This window comes from Onychomys torridus, chromosome 7, assembly GCF_903995425.1.
Source record: "Onychomys torridus chromosome 7, mOncTor1.1, whole genome shotgun sequence".
Lineage (NCBI taxonomy): Eukaryota > Metazoa > Chordata > Mammalia > Rodentia > Cricetidae > Onychomys > Onychomys torridus.
In genome coordinates, this window is record NC_050449.1 from 96,032,424 (window position 1) to 96,047,108 (window position 14,685).

At 47.0% G+C, this 14,685-nt stretch overlaps 1 protein-coding gene across 1 annotated transcript in view; it reads right to left on the minus strand.

The window, feature by feature from the left end:
* LOC118586829 (serotransferrin-like) overlaps window positions 1-14,206 on the minus strand; it is a 29,212-nt gene extending 15,006 nt beyond the window's left edge. Inside the window, exons 1-8 of the mRNA XM_036192161.1 lie at window positions 13,939-14,206; window positions 11,511-11,683; window positions 7,264-7,372; window positions 6,517-6,693; window positions 5,684-5,816; window positions 4,652-4,707; window positions 3,985-4,163; window positions 3,038-3,215 (exon numbers count right to left, since the gene is read on the minus strand). Coding sequence (XP_036048054.1) covers window positions 3,038-3,215; window positions 3,985-4,163; window positions 4,652-4,707; window positions 5,684-5,816; window positions 6,517-6,693; window positions 7,264-7,372; window positions 11,511-11,683; window positions 13,939-13,981 — 1,048 coding nt within the window. The 5' untranslated portion in view covers window positions 13,982-14,206. The remainder of the gene's footprint in view (window positions 1-3,037; window positions 3,216-3,984; window positions 4,164-4,651; window positions 4,708-5,683; window positions 5,817-6,516; window positions 6,694-7,263; window positions 7,373-11,510; window positions 11,684-13,938) is intronic.
* Window positions 14,207-14,685: the final 479 nt, after the last annotated feature.

Sequence of the window (14,685 nt, forward strand, 5' to 3'; positions counted from 1 at the left end):
ACACCTGATGTATATATTTACCTGTTCAAACACATAACAAAAAATCATGTTTGGCTGACTTGTATATAATGCACAGTCTATATTTATATTGATGCAAATATGTATGTTACCTTTAAAAGTTTATGTATTTTCAGAACAAGGAGACCAGACTTCATTGAAAATGAATGGCCCAGGTGATCCAGCATCTCAGAATGCCTGTTACAGTCTCCACAGAATTCTACATCCAGAACAGCTTCAAGGCTGCTGGCTGAGATGACCCAGCCTCACAGAATACCCCAGTCAGAACTTGACCATAATCCTGAATTTTCTCAGGGTCCTCCAAAGATTACCAGTACCCCAACCAGCAGGAAGTAGTCTAGAGAACTATGCCCACATTCCCCAAAAAAATGGGTTATGGATGTTTATTATCATTTAAGAGGGGCTAGTTACAAGTTGTTATTGGTAATGGTCAGAAAAAAAGCTGAACAAAGGAGATTAGATCCAGGGATATTGTTCAGGGATCTACTTTTAAACCAAAAAAGTAACTACTAGTTTTAAATGTTTTACATTGGTTTGGATTTTTGTATATTGATACAAATTTGAGGTTATTTTTGTTATACTGTGTATGTTTCTACTCTTGTTTAAGATATTTTTGCATATTGATACAAATTTGAGGTTAGTTTTGTTAGAACATACTGTACTTACATTTCTACTCTTGTTTAAGGTATTGTACCTATGCAGCTCATTTAACAATATATTGTAAATTTCTAGTCCCTGAAAGTTATTATTACAAGCTATTTAGGATAATAAATAAATGCAGGTCAGTAGTTAGTCACCTATTACAATCAAACTTGTAGTCATGTTAGGTATGTTTTCAAGGTCAAATAGATCTATTTTAGATAGACAGGTCGTCTTCAAACATTTCAGAGATCTACAGAATATGGTATTTAAGATGTTTTAATAACACAGGTTTCTTTTTTTTTTTTTAATGACAATGAGACATGCCTGCTCCTGGCAGTGCCAATCGACTTCAGAGAAGATGTTGGGCATCCAAAAAAACTTCACATGAGTTTACTTTCTTTGTGGCAAAAGTTAGCCACTGGGCAAGAAACTGCCCTTACCTCAACTGCTGATAGTATGCTGTCCAAATTAGACAAGCAGGACACAGAAGAAAGGACTGCCAAACTTTGCCAAGACAAGGCAAGATAGTCCTTCAAAAATCCTGCCTCACGGTAAAGTCTGTAAGATATTCTAGGACTGCAGGCTGAAGATGGATGCCCCAATGTTACAGAGGAACCTTGGGTGACTGTCCAGGCAGCCAGCTGTTTCTGCCATTCCTTAATTTTAGAAATTGTTTGTTCTACACTTTTTGTTTATTCAAGTAATTATATCCTTCTCAGGTCTCTGATGGAGCTGAAGACTAGATAGTTATAGTTTCCCTTGTTACCAGATTCAGAAAAGAAACTCTCAAAAGAGGTATAAAGTGTATAAAGTTGAAAGACATAAAAAGATAGTTTTGGGTTGGTAATGCAAGTTAGGATAGAAATTGAATTAGGTACACTTTGGACTCACCAAGATAGGATAGATAATGGAGTATTTTCTCTGAATTTGTCAAGTGCAAATGGACTAGACATTGTTAATGTAATTCTTGCCCATATATAGTTATTGTATCATTGTATAGAGTTTTACTATGCTAGTCAAAACCTTCACTTTTTATTTAGAAAAAAAGGGGGAAATGTTGCTTGATATTTTGATTGTGTTCTGACATATAAAGCTTGCTTGGAGTCAGAGGGCAGAGCTAGCCACTAGCTGGCCATAGAGGTTTGGAGGACTGTAGAGAGATGGACAGGAAGTGGTAAAGCAGGGCTGAGGGAGGATCTCGGCCCTTTTTGGATGGAGGAACAAAAGAGGCAGGAAGTAACTTGTGGCTGCCCCTGGTTCTCTGATCTTTCAGGTTCTTACCCTAGTATTTGACTCCTGATTTTTTTATTGCTAAAGATTAATTAGATTAATGCTTCACCAACCCTTTCTTTTGTAAAGCCAACTCTCTAACCTCAGGACACCCTAACATCTGAACACTCTTCTTTCTTCCTTCTTTTTCAAATAACAGTTTTAACTAATCAACCATTTCTACGTTCATTATTTGTCATAGGTTTCCACATGGGAGAATTAAGTGCTACTAAAGAAAAGGACACACCTAACTCACTCACCAGGGCACTCTCCTATTTAATCAATGTTATTATGGGCTCAGTATAATAAGTGGCCAGCAACGATAGATAGATAGATAGATAGATAGATAGATAGATAGATAGATAGACAGACTGACAGATATATGTGCACATGCCCATCTTTTAGGCCTGGTTCCCAAGTCACTCTCTCAGGGAGACTCAACTCTTGGCCAGGAGAGTCTGTTGGACTTTGATTTTCACTCTGCAGGACCTTGCTATTTTATTGTCGTTCTTATTTTTCATTTTTTCACTTTGTAACTAGTTGTCCAGTAGTGTGACCATCTCTCAAACATCTGTCCTCTCCCTAGCCTGAAAGTCCCAGGACAACAGAACCTAATATGTGTTTTTCAGTCCAGCATCTAGCAGTGTGGCTAGATGTTCAATACATATCCACTGAATGAATACATTATTAGGCAAACCTCCAGTGCCCCAATGAAACCCAGGGCAAGATCAACCTCCCTAGACCTACAGCTTCATTATGCCTATGTTGACCATAGTATTGGCAAGGGGTGTATATCTGCAGAAACTTTGAGTTATTTACTTTATAATGGTCTAATGGGCTTCATAAAGGGCATGGGAATACCCTGATTTATGCAGAGGAAATGATACCAGTCCCGGCCCGGGTCATTTAAAATGTGAAGAGCCTTTAAAGCCCTTGGTGACCTCCAGGCCCTCTCATGGTTGGTACCACCCAGCGTTAGTCCAGCCCTGTGCTCACAAGCACGACAGAAATAGGAACACCAGGAGAGGCCGACAGTCCCCAGAAAGACTATGGCTGCTTCTTAAACTTGCCTGGTTGCCCACATTCCTGGCTTTTCCTGAGTACTTACATGTTCCTTCCCGTACATTCCGTATGGCGGTGACATAGTTATGGCCGAGGTACAGCTTGTAGTCCATTCTTGAGGGGACCCTTACCAGCCCAATGGCAGAATTCTTAAACAGCAGGTCTTTTTCCAAAGGAGAGCTGAACAGCTGGAAGTCTTTTGATGTGCCTTTGCCAAAATGTTCCTGTTTCCGGGGAAAAAACAGAGCAGCAAAGAGCAACAGGGATCAGGGAGGTAAAAACCAGGACTGAAGAGAACAGGAAAAACACCAGGAAACTGATTTTAAAACCGCAAGAAACTTGGAGGTACCAGGAAATAAGGCATTCAAGCATGCTCTCCATCACCTAGCACTGTCTTTGTCCAGTATTTTTTTAAGGACCGTACCACATTTCTCCTCCCCTGTGTTTCTAAGCCTGTCTTCCTGAGTGGTTGAGAGCTCGCTGAGGACAAGAAGTAAGTCTAGTGCAGAGGCTGGCACTGGATGGTTGCCCCCTTAGACTCTTGATGGACAGATGAGTAGGCTGGACCAGAGGAAGTTGTCTTAACTAACCCCATCCAAGAGGCACAGAACTGGCAGGGGAAAGCCTGTCCCTCCGCAGTCAGGATGTGTGTGTGTGTGTGTGTGTGTGTGTGTGTGTGTGTGTGTGTGTGAGTGGGGAGATAAAGAGAGATTCTCTTCCCTTTTGGGTTATAGGAGAGCCTTTGGGATTTCCTCTGGACCTTGAGGGCCTACCTTAGATGGAGAAGGTGTCATTGGTCAAAAGGTAGTGAATACTGATACCAGAGAAGACACCTGCTACTCTACAAGGAGCCCCAACTGGGGATGCTGGAGAGTTTGGTAATGTATGACAGGATCCCCACTGTGTACTGAACATACCCAAGGACTGTCCTAGTATGTCAAGAAGATCTGAGCACAGATCTGTAAGCAGGGGAGAGGATGGTGGGTGGAATACCTGGGCCACTTTGAGAATCTCCCAGATCAAGTCCTCCTTGCCGTCCACATTGCGAGCCACAACAGCGTGAGAAGGGATCCGGGCTAAGTAGCATTGCTCATATTGATCCACTGGCTTGCGGGTGTTGTCAGGACAGAGCAGCTCATATTGGTCCCTGTCAGCCTGGTTTGGCAGGACCTCTAAGGAGGGAGAGCTCAGGTCAGCCTCTGGTAGGCTGAGCCCCTCCCATCCTTTGTAGTCCTATTATCATAGAAAGCATAAGCTGAAGGTCCAACCTGGAGGGGTTTCTGAGGACCAAGGGACATGCAGGAAGAGGAGCCTATAACCAGATGAAGGCAAGGAGGCTTCTGTGGGTCAGGGAAGCAATGAGCAATGACTGCCTCGATCCCATGAGTCTGAGCTCAGCAAGACTACTGACAGGCCAAGGTCAGCCAGACCAACCTCCAAACCTTGGCCTTGGCGAATCCACCCTAGAGGTACAGCCATTATGCAGTCTGAGCGATAGAAAGAGGCCCAGGAATCTAGGTGGAGACCCCCACCACAAAGCACCTGCCTCCGCACACGTAGAAACTCAAACAATGATCGAGAAACCCTGCATGCTCATGTCCGCCTACCAACTATGAAAAGGGGTGCAGGGCACCTGCCCCAGTCCTTTCCCATCTCTTACCAAATATGGTTGTATGCTTGACAAAGGCCACATCACCACCTCCCTCTTTCAGGCACCTGTGGGAAAGAAGCACATGAACTCTGGTCTGCTGACATCCAGCACACTGCTGAGGGAGGGTGAGCTCACCCAAGATGAACGCCCCTCGATTTGTACCCCAAACTGGCAAAAAGAAGGTGGAGATATTTTAACGCAAAAAGGCTTCAAGTCCCTAGTGCAGAAGATGATGGTATTTCTACCCTGGTTATGAGGACTTCAGGGTATACACAAGATTTAAAAAAGAGAGCAAGAAACCAGCCACATGACACAAAGTCACCCCCCACCCCCCCATCCAAGAAGCTTGCTTGCTTAGAAAATCAGTTTTCTTCAGGGTGGGACCCATGCCCCAGGAGCAGCTAACCAATGAAAAGCAGCCCCCATATTTTTTTTTTCTTCCCTGTGTGCTTTTTGTTTGTTTGGTTTTTGTTGTGTTTTGACCTTTGTTGTTGTTGTTGTTGTTGTTGTTGGTGGTGGTGGTGGTGGTGGTGGTGGTGGTGGTGTGTGTGTGTGTGTGTGTGTGTGTGTGTGTGTAGGATCTAGGAGGAGTTGGGGGAAGGGAAAGAATATGATCAAAATATATGTAAAATTTTTTCTTTTAAAAAAAAAAGCCACATGTACTGTTGGGGTGGGGACAGGGGAGTGTCCAGTACATTGAGCATGGTTCACTGCTGTCATGGGGCAGAGGCTCTGTCACATCCATAGGCACTAGGGGTGTGTTGGTCCCTTTGGATGCTGCCCAGCTCGATGGGAGGAGACACCAGCCGGATGCAAGAGCTCTGAGGAAAGAGAGGACTCCCAGACAGGGCTTGACCTTTGACATCAGATGAAAGGGAATGTAGCCTAGCCTGGCCTTAAGAGTCCCAAGTTGTACCACTGCCTCCTTGGGAGCAGTTTAAGCCCCCTAGATGCCTTTAGGCAGGTCGTCTGTTTTGGGTCAGCAAAGAACCCGCATTTGAGGACTTTCAGCACTGGCCACCACAGGGCGGCGATACTCACTTGAAGGCACCTGTATAGCCAAAGTATGGTTGAAGAGAGGAGCAGCCACAGCCTGGACACAGCTGACACAGTTGAGGGAAGGCCACCGGATCTGCACAGGGGACACAACTGCCCGAGAAGAAACTGGCCACAGCTGCTCAATACAAAGAAATGGACAACAAGGCATAAGCAGAATGCCATCACCCAAGTCTAGCCTGGTGAGGGAATGCAGAGGCACAAAGTCACGGAGCCAGAGCGCGCAGTCTTGGCTCAGCTTGCATGCGCCAAGCACGGTTTCTAAACAGGAATAGGTTAACCCGTGCCCTGCAGTTACCTTCCAAGGTACAACAGTCCCTACTTCCTGCCCACCAAGGCTTGCCCTAGGCTTTTGTCGGCTTCCTCTGCTCCCAGATTTGTCCGAGAGAGGGCGCCCCTGGGAGTGGTAGAACAGCCTAGAGAGGTGCAGGACAACCTCATGACCAGCAGGTGGCACCAAAGCACCCTTTAGCAGAATGAATCACATCTCCAGACCTGAACTGGGGGGGGGGGGGGGGGGGGGGGGGGCGGGGCGGGGGGTTAGGATGGAGGGTAGGCCCAGCTGCTAAAGCGAATATGGAAATCCCTTGTGGACCCACCTGCCCTTTTCTTCCCTCTTCAGGATAGCCTCTGCTGGGCTATTGGCGGTCACAACAACAAAAATGCCTCAGCTGCCACTTCCCATGGGCAGCTGGTGCTAGGGACCCGCCACTCTAATGTTTCATCTCTCTCCACTACCTGAGAGTTCAGCCTACCTTCCTGACTAATCATGACTGTGTGGCCTCAGCAGGACATCCAGAATAGAGGTGATAGCTTACCCTTCTCAATAGGACTGCGAGGCTCCGGAAAATTGCAGAAAAGTAAGCCGATGGGAACATTCCATCCTGCGGACCTGCCCAGGCCAGTGTGGCAGGATTTCTTGCCTTGGAGCTGGTTCAGCTGGAAGTCCGTACCCTTCTTCACCACAGCCACAGCCAAGTAGGAGGTTTGTGGCTCTGAAAGGGAACAGTGTGAATGGAGGGCTTTGTCAGGGCACAGGGAAGCACTGGTCATTGGTGCTCTCTGTTCATCTTACTCTCGTCAACCCAGGGCCACCAGGAATGCGCAGCTGCAACAACACAGGTTCACATTCCCTGCCCCCCTCAAAGTATTTTATGTCCCCTGGTGATAGGGACAGTCAGAACAATCTTAGAAGACTTCTTGGACTGCTGGGCTCTCACTGTGTGCCAGAGGGTGGGTTTTCCCATGTCCATGGCACCTGAGGCTCCAGGGAGCTTGGACATACTACCAGAGCCAATGAAGGCCAAGCTGGACCCCAGGCTGCTCCCTTTGTCCAGTGAGGATGCCTGACTCAGAAGGCCCATACCAGCCTTCAACCAGCCCAAAGTCCCAAGAAGCTTTGATTTGTGACTAGAGGGCTAGAAGATCTTCTCACTCCTCACTGACTCCCCAAAGAGAACACTTGCTAGTATTTAATATCTGATACCTGCCTATGAAAGGAAATTTAATCTCTACCAGGAGACAACGCCACAACACACCCTCCTGGGCACTTTGGGAGAACTTACTATCAGGTGTCCCATACATCTCTGCTGCCACAGGCTTTAGGTCGTTGGGAGTCAGGCCTGCTTCATACACCCACCCAGCGTCCAAGGTTATGGCATCTGCTTCAGTACCCTAAAAGAGAATAACTCTCAATGAAACCCTTGCTTCTGAAGAAAGCCTCCCTAAGCCAGAACAGATGGGGAGGGACTAGCATTGCCCCATGGGTCCAGGGCCAGAAAACCCCAACTCTAGCCAAAACACATCCATCCCTGCTGGCTTGGGTTGATTCCATGTTTGTCAAAAGACCACTTAGCTACTGTGCACATTTGTTCCTTCGTAGAGAAAGGAACAGAGTGGTTTTCTCTTTTCCCTGATGTGTCCAGAGCCTGGCCAAAAATACCCTAATGTAGACTTACTCTCGGCAAATGTAGAGGCTTGGCCTGGCAGGCTTGGTGGGGGAAAGAGTCCCTCCCTCTCTGGAGGTGGGCACAGCCGGTGTACTGTAGGTTCTGACAGGGTTGTATTGAACACTCAGGGCCTGTAGTGGTTTTTATATTCTGTTTCCATGCTCAGCCACACAGAAGGGTCCTTCATTCAGATACCCTTGTGTTTTAAGCATTCCTGTGGCTCCTCTGTGGGTGCTGTTGTGGGGCTGCCTCTGAGGAAGATGAAGACCTTAAAGGCACTTGGCCTACCACGGACTCAAGATTCCTCACTTTTCCCTACAGTCCTGGGCCCATGAAACAGTAGGAGCCAGCATGCCATGCTCACACACACCTGTTATCCCAGAATTTGGTAGACCCAGGCAGGAAGATCAAGGTTCAGAGTTACCCTCTCACTTTCATTTCTGGTATAATTGTCTACTTGGATACCTGACACTCCCTCACCCCAGCTCAGTTTTTACAAGTGAGCAAAAATGGAGTCATATAAAGGTTAAGCCACTTCAGCATGTCACATGGCTGCTAAGACATTTGGGGCCAGATAGTCCAGTTTATTTCTTCCTCATCATCATTACTTCAAACATTGCATATTTTATTTTATGCTTTTGTGAGTATTAAACTCCTTTTTGGTATTTTTGTTTGTTTTAAGGCAGTTTATGTATCTGTGCTGATTTTGTACTCATAATCCTCCTGCCTCAGCCTATAAAGTGCTAGAATTACAAGAATACACCCTCATGCCCCACTGGACTCTTGTGTTTAAATCAATAAGCCTCTTGAACTATTCCAACGATGTCAACAGCCTATTTTCTCTTTCCTCAAAGTCTTTTCTTTTAAAAGGTCTAGCAAAGTTTATTCAAAAGCAGAGCAGTCCCCTGTGGTGGGAAGGAGTCCCACAAATGGGTTGCCCTTTACTTAAAGTCTTAAAATGAGCACATCTGTCTTTGATCTAGAACAGTGGTACTCAACCTTCCTAATGCTACCACCCTTTAATACAGTACCTCATGTTGTGGTGACCCCCCCCCACCATAACATTATTTTGTTGCTACTTCATAACTATAGTTTTGCTGCTGTTATGAACTATAATGTAAATATCTGTGTTTTCCAGTGATCTTAGTCGACCCCTGTGAAATGGTTGTTCAACAATCCCTGAGGGCTCGTGATCCACATGTTGAGAACTACAGATCTAGACACTTGAAAAGAGAGTTCTTACTGATCGATTTTTAAGGCGAAAAACTATGGCTTTGTGGTCTATGTCATGTTATAGGTAAATAATAAGGTATGTCTGAGTGAAATCACTAATGATAGAAGTCAAATTTTAATGGCTTTGGTTGCCTTATTATCAAAAAATAGGCACATACATTACCATTATGGCCATTTTAAAATGGACACTTAAATAATTCACATTGTTGTGAGACCATCACCACCATCCATCTCCAGAACATTCTCATCTTCCTAGTGAGACTTTATCCACCCCCATTGCTCCAGTCCCCAGTAATGACCATCTAGCTTCCTGCCCTAAACAGTTCACACACACACACACACACACACACACACACACACACACACACACAGAGAGAGAGAGAGAGAGAGAGAGAGAGAGAGAGAGAGAGAGTCATTGCCCCAGTCCCCAGTGACAGTTATCCAGCTTCCTGCTTCTAGAAACTCCATTCTTCTTGGCACCTAACAATGAATGGAATCCTACAGTATTTGTCCCATCATGTCTAGCTTATGTTTTCAAGGTTAATCACACTGTAACCTGTGTCAGAATGTCATATATTTTTAAGGCTGAAATAATTCCATTGTATGCATTTTCTGCCTTTTGTTAGCATACTCATCCATCCATGGACATTTGAATTGTCAAAGCCTGTTTTTTTTTAAATTATTTTTTGTGATGCTGTTAATTGAACCCAGGGCCTCACTTTACTAAGCTCTACCACTGAGCTACATTCCCAGTTTTAATCCAGGAATGGTGGTACATGCCTATAATCCCAGCACTGGAGAGGTTGAGGCAGGAGGATTATAAATTCTAAGGCCATTTCTTCATACCAGATACTAACTCCTCAAAAGAAACCAGGCTGTCTGCATCAGTCTGTTCTATTTCTTTCCTGCCATTGGTCTGTCCTGCTTTGCTCAGAGAACTGGAGAACTGTCCCCACATTACAAGTCCATCTAAGCTTCTGCATCAATAGGCTTGACCATACTCCAGCATAGGACTGCGTCCCTAGGATAAATGCAACCCTCTTGTGTGCCTGCCCAAGAAAACACAACACCTTCAGGAAAAATGTGCTCTTTCTTTGGGCCAACACAACCAAAGACAGGCCTTCATCTCCCTTTCTACAAGCAAAAAGAAGGCTTACAGGTGTAAATGCTTATCTCTTTCAACTCAAAAGTGTCTTTCTCCTGGACCTGGAAGACACAGACACAGACACACACAGACACATAGACAGACAGACAGACAGACAGACACACACACACACACACACACACACACACACACACACACACACTCCATCAGGAAGGACCAGGCATCTGTATCCCCACTTCTGTATGAAAATGGAACCCTAAATATCTAACTGCCCGTCAGCCGACACTGCTAGCCTTACCAGGTTCACTTTGAACAATCTTCAGCTACCCATTTCCATACTCCATTGAGTTCCTGCGCTCCTTCTCTCTTAATCAAAATGTCTGCTTTACCTCTGCACACACTAGAATGGAGCTCAGCTCTCCCCCTACTGGCTGTACTCACAATTACAAATCTTGTTTGTCCTATTCTACTTAATGGTTGGTTGGGTTTCTCTGGTTTCCTCCTTACACCTCACACCAGCTTGGCTCTGCCTTTGAGCGTGCTGTGTACCCATGGCTCTTCATAGAGAGCCCTACCCTGGGTCATCTGTTGAATTTCAGCTTCATTGCTTCCTTCTCAACGAGATAGACAGTGACTACAGAAACTGTAAGTTTTCTTTCTGTGTCCCTGTTGGAACGCCATTCTTTACGTATGTTGACATGAATAGTTCACCCCCTTGCAACCCTTTCTTCTTTCCTGACTACATTGTGGACACCTGAGGGTGAAGATAACCAACCCTGCAGCTCTGTGAGCTAGTAGAGGGACAGCCATGCTCAGACGTACAGGAGCTATGCTGAGGGAGTCAAGAGTGGAAAACACAGGGGTCAGCTGTCATCCGCCATCACCGCTCCTAATTCCTCCTCTGTGTTCACTCATCTTTCCAGAGACGTGTCCAGGACCGGTATGGGGGAGGGTCGCAAAATGTGGTGTTAGAGTGTGTGCCTAGCATTCCCCAAACCCTGGGCTCAAGCCCTAGCAACACACACACACACACACACACACACACACACACACACACACACACATGAGAGAGAGAGAGAGAGACAGAGACAGAGACAGAGACAGACAGAGACAGACAGAGACAAAGAGAGACAGAGACACAGAGACACAGAGAGACAGAGAGAGAGACAGAGACAAACAGAGTCGGACACCGAGAGACAGAGGGAGGGAAGAGAAAGGGAGGGAGGGAGGAAGAGAGAGAAAGAGAATTTCCCAGCAGGGTTAGGCAATAATTTTTCATGCCACAGATATTCCTATTTTCCCGAGTTCATAGAACTTATGTGCCTCAACAGAGTCACCTTTGAAAGCACACTGTCCCCTGCCTTATGGACGGTGAAGACGCCTCTTCTATTTCCATTTTCAAAGTAGTCTGAAGAGCGGCAGGGGTTGACTACCCCACCCATCTGCCTCCTACCTGACATTATTCCAAACTGACTAAAGAAAGCAACCCTGCTGCCCTTCTACCGTGCCAGGCAGCGGGACTTACAGAAATGGCCTTGATGCAGTCAGAATAGGAGGTTTTCTTCACACAAGCCAGCTGGGGACCGTCAGCTGGAAGGACGGCTTTCATGTGGTCACGGAAACTGATGCATTTGGAGTTTTCATGCTCAGACACTGCGCACCATCTTACAGTTTTATCAGGGACAGCCAGACATAGTCCTGCAGGAGAGAAGGCAGAGAGGCATGAGGGACCCACTCCCTGTGGCAGGGGAGAGAAAGCTCCACTTTCTGAAGGGTCTGGATGGCACCTCCCCTGCGTTGTACTCTCATCCCACTCCTGTTGACCGTCATGACAGAGCATAGGGCTCTGCTGCATTCTGATACCAGGAACAGAGAAGGTAGTTCACCCCAACGGTTTCTCATTTCCCCACCAAAGCCTGGGCTGCTTGGAGGGCTTGCTGGGGGAGCTGAGGATGACAACCCACTCCTCTCCCATCTCCTTGCCTCACTGTCATGGCTGAAGGTCACATCAAAACATGAGCTTCAGTATGAAAGCACCATTCTCAGTCACCTGGACACAAGGCTCTATACTACAACTCTAGGGGTCTGGGGAAAGGGATACCATCTTTTAGAAACCAGAGAGCTGGACTCCGGGAATGATGCAGGATTGCCCAAGGTCACCCTGTTTGTTAGGAGCCCAGACTCTAGTTCTGCTGGTCAGGCCACAGAGGAAGATAACAATCTTCTGTACTTTGCCTGTCTCCGGGTGGCAGTTAGATTGTGAATTTACCCCTGAGACTTTTCAGCTATCTTCTGTTTAGAAATAACTAGAAACTCCCTTTCTATTCAATAGGCTTCTGCTTCTACCAAACCTTCCCTCAATGCTTTACCCCCTTTTGGCTTCCATTTAGAGGAACAGCTGAAGACAATCATGTGCACCACTATTTGTATGTATGTGCTTATATAAATAGGTGTGTGTGAGCACACGCGAGTGCATGCACACATGTGCAGATGGGTACACATGGAGGCAAAGGGCAACATGGGTGTCTTCTGCTATTACTCTGCCTGATTCTTTTGAGGCAGGGACTCTCACTGAATCTAAGCCTTGCTGACTCTACTAGATGGACTGGCCGTAACTCCCCGGGATCTTCCTATCTCTGTTTCCTCAGAGCATTGCTGTACCCAGCTTTTTCCATGGCTGCTAGGGTTTTGAGTTGAGGTCTTCATGCTGACATGGGAAGCATCTCCCCAGCTGAACCATCTTCCCATCTGTGTCACTGTTAAAATCCGTGTGATGGAGAGATACCGTAATCCATGAGATTTGGTACTGCTAGCTTCCATTACATCCCCTTCCGGGCAGCTCAGTGGGGCTCACTTACTGACTCAGCAAAGTCCACAAAGCACAAAGCATGGAATCAGGCAGGCAAGGCCATTGGTCCTTCAGGATGGATAAGGAAGGACAACAGGGAGGCTGGGTGCCCCAACTCTTTTCCTTTATTCCACCCTGGCCAGGGGAAAACCAGTGGCAGACTCTCTCTAAAACACCTCCTTAGCCTCTTCAAACCAGTTCATCTAAATTGTAAATTTTGTCCTCAGTCATGTGCCACTGTGCACAGTCACATGAAGTGCCCTGAGCTGACAAGCATGGGAGCCTCTTCCAAGCTGACCGTTTTCAAGGAAGGCAAATAACTCAAACTAGAAGGTTCGGACGACGTGACAAATGCTAACTACAGTCCAACCAGGGCAGACACGTGGGTCTTCGAGACCCCATCTGGAGAGCAATCAGCAGGATATATGACTGGCACCTGTGACCTCACCCGCACCTGACCCTCCCAGCCAGATGCTGTACCTACTGCTGTCACAGGAGAAGTACAGGCATGGTTTGAACTCAAGAATTCTGGCTTCAGCTGGGCGGTGGTGGCGGCACAGGCCTTTAGTCCCAGCACTCGGGAGGCAAAGCCAGGGGGATCTCTGTGAGTTCAAAAGCAGCCTGATCTACAGAGCAAGATCCAGGACAAGGCACCAAAAATACACAGAGAAACCCTGTTTTTTTTTTTTTTTTTTTTTAAATTCTGGCTTAAAATCCCACACTGTAGTCTAAGACACCAGCGCCAAAGGCATCCAAGGGACGTGAGACAAAGAAAAGATGGCAAGGTTAGATCCCAGAAGTCCTGACTATCATACCAATCTGTTGGATTACACAGGGAGGCTCTGTGGAGCGCCTGGGCAAACTGGTTAAGTTTTCTAACGTGTCATATACCATGTCTGCAAATTACTGGACTTAGGGGAGACAGTAGGAGGAGCGTAATAAAAGGTAGAGACTGAGTCAGGGTCCCAGACGCCTGAGGATAAAGGTTATTCCTAAACAATTGAAGACCATAGAGATGGGACAGAGAGGAAGCAAAGGGCAGGCTCTTGGGGGCTTCCAGCCTTTAGCTTGCAGGAATGCATAGTCCTTCCCTGCCCACACTTACCCAGGGCAGCACAGGCCAGCAGGGTGCCCACAGCGAACCTCATCCTCCCGGTGTGTGTGGGTGGCGAGTAGCGGGGAGCACAGACCGACCCGCTTCTGCACCGCCTCTCTGTGACCCGCTCTCCTTTATTGCCGGAGGGGGCTGGCTGGGTACAATCTTTGACCTCCTGTGTTTGTTCTGTCCAATTGCTCAATCGCCCCGCATCCACCCCCTTCCTTTCTTGCCCTGATGATCACCTCATTTCCTGAACTATGAGAGAACCACGCATGGAATCCGCTACCACCACCACCACCACCACCAAAAAAAAAAAAAAAAAAAAAAAAAAAAAAAGGCTGTTTAGAAGGAAGCCTAAACAAAATCCACTCTTTGTTATCGCTGCTCTCTCGGTGCCAGGAACCGCATGGCTACCGCCGCTTGGGCGAGAGCGGCTTGCTCCAGAACCCCGGGTGCCTGAGCTGCTTGCCAGCAACTTCATTAGCCTTCTACAAGAGGAGACTGAGGCTAGAGAGGGAAGGGAACTGCCTTGGACCCCAGACTAGAACCGGAAAGGAAATATAACGAGAGGAAAGCTGGGCGCTAGAGAGGCAGCACCCCTGGCTCCTCCGCAGGTGGTCCCGGGAACCCTGCAATCGCGCTAGCTCTCTCTCTCCACCCCGCCGGGCAGAACCTGCTCTGGGCCTGAAAGTGTCCTGCCCTGAGCTTCTGGTGGGACAGTCCAGGCTAGGAACAGTCACAGGGGCATGAAGC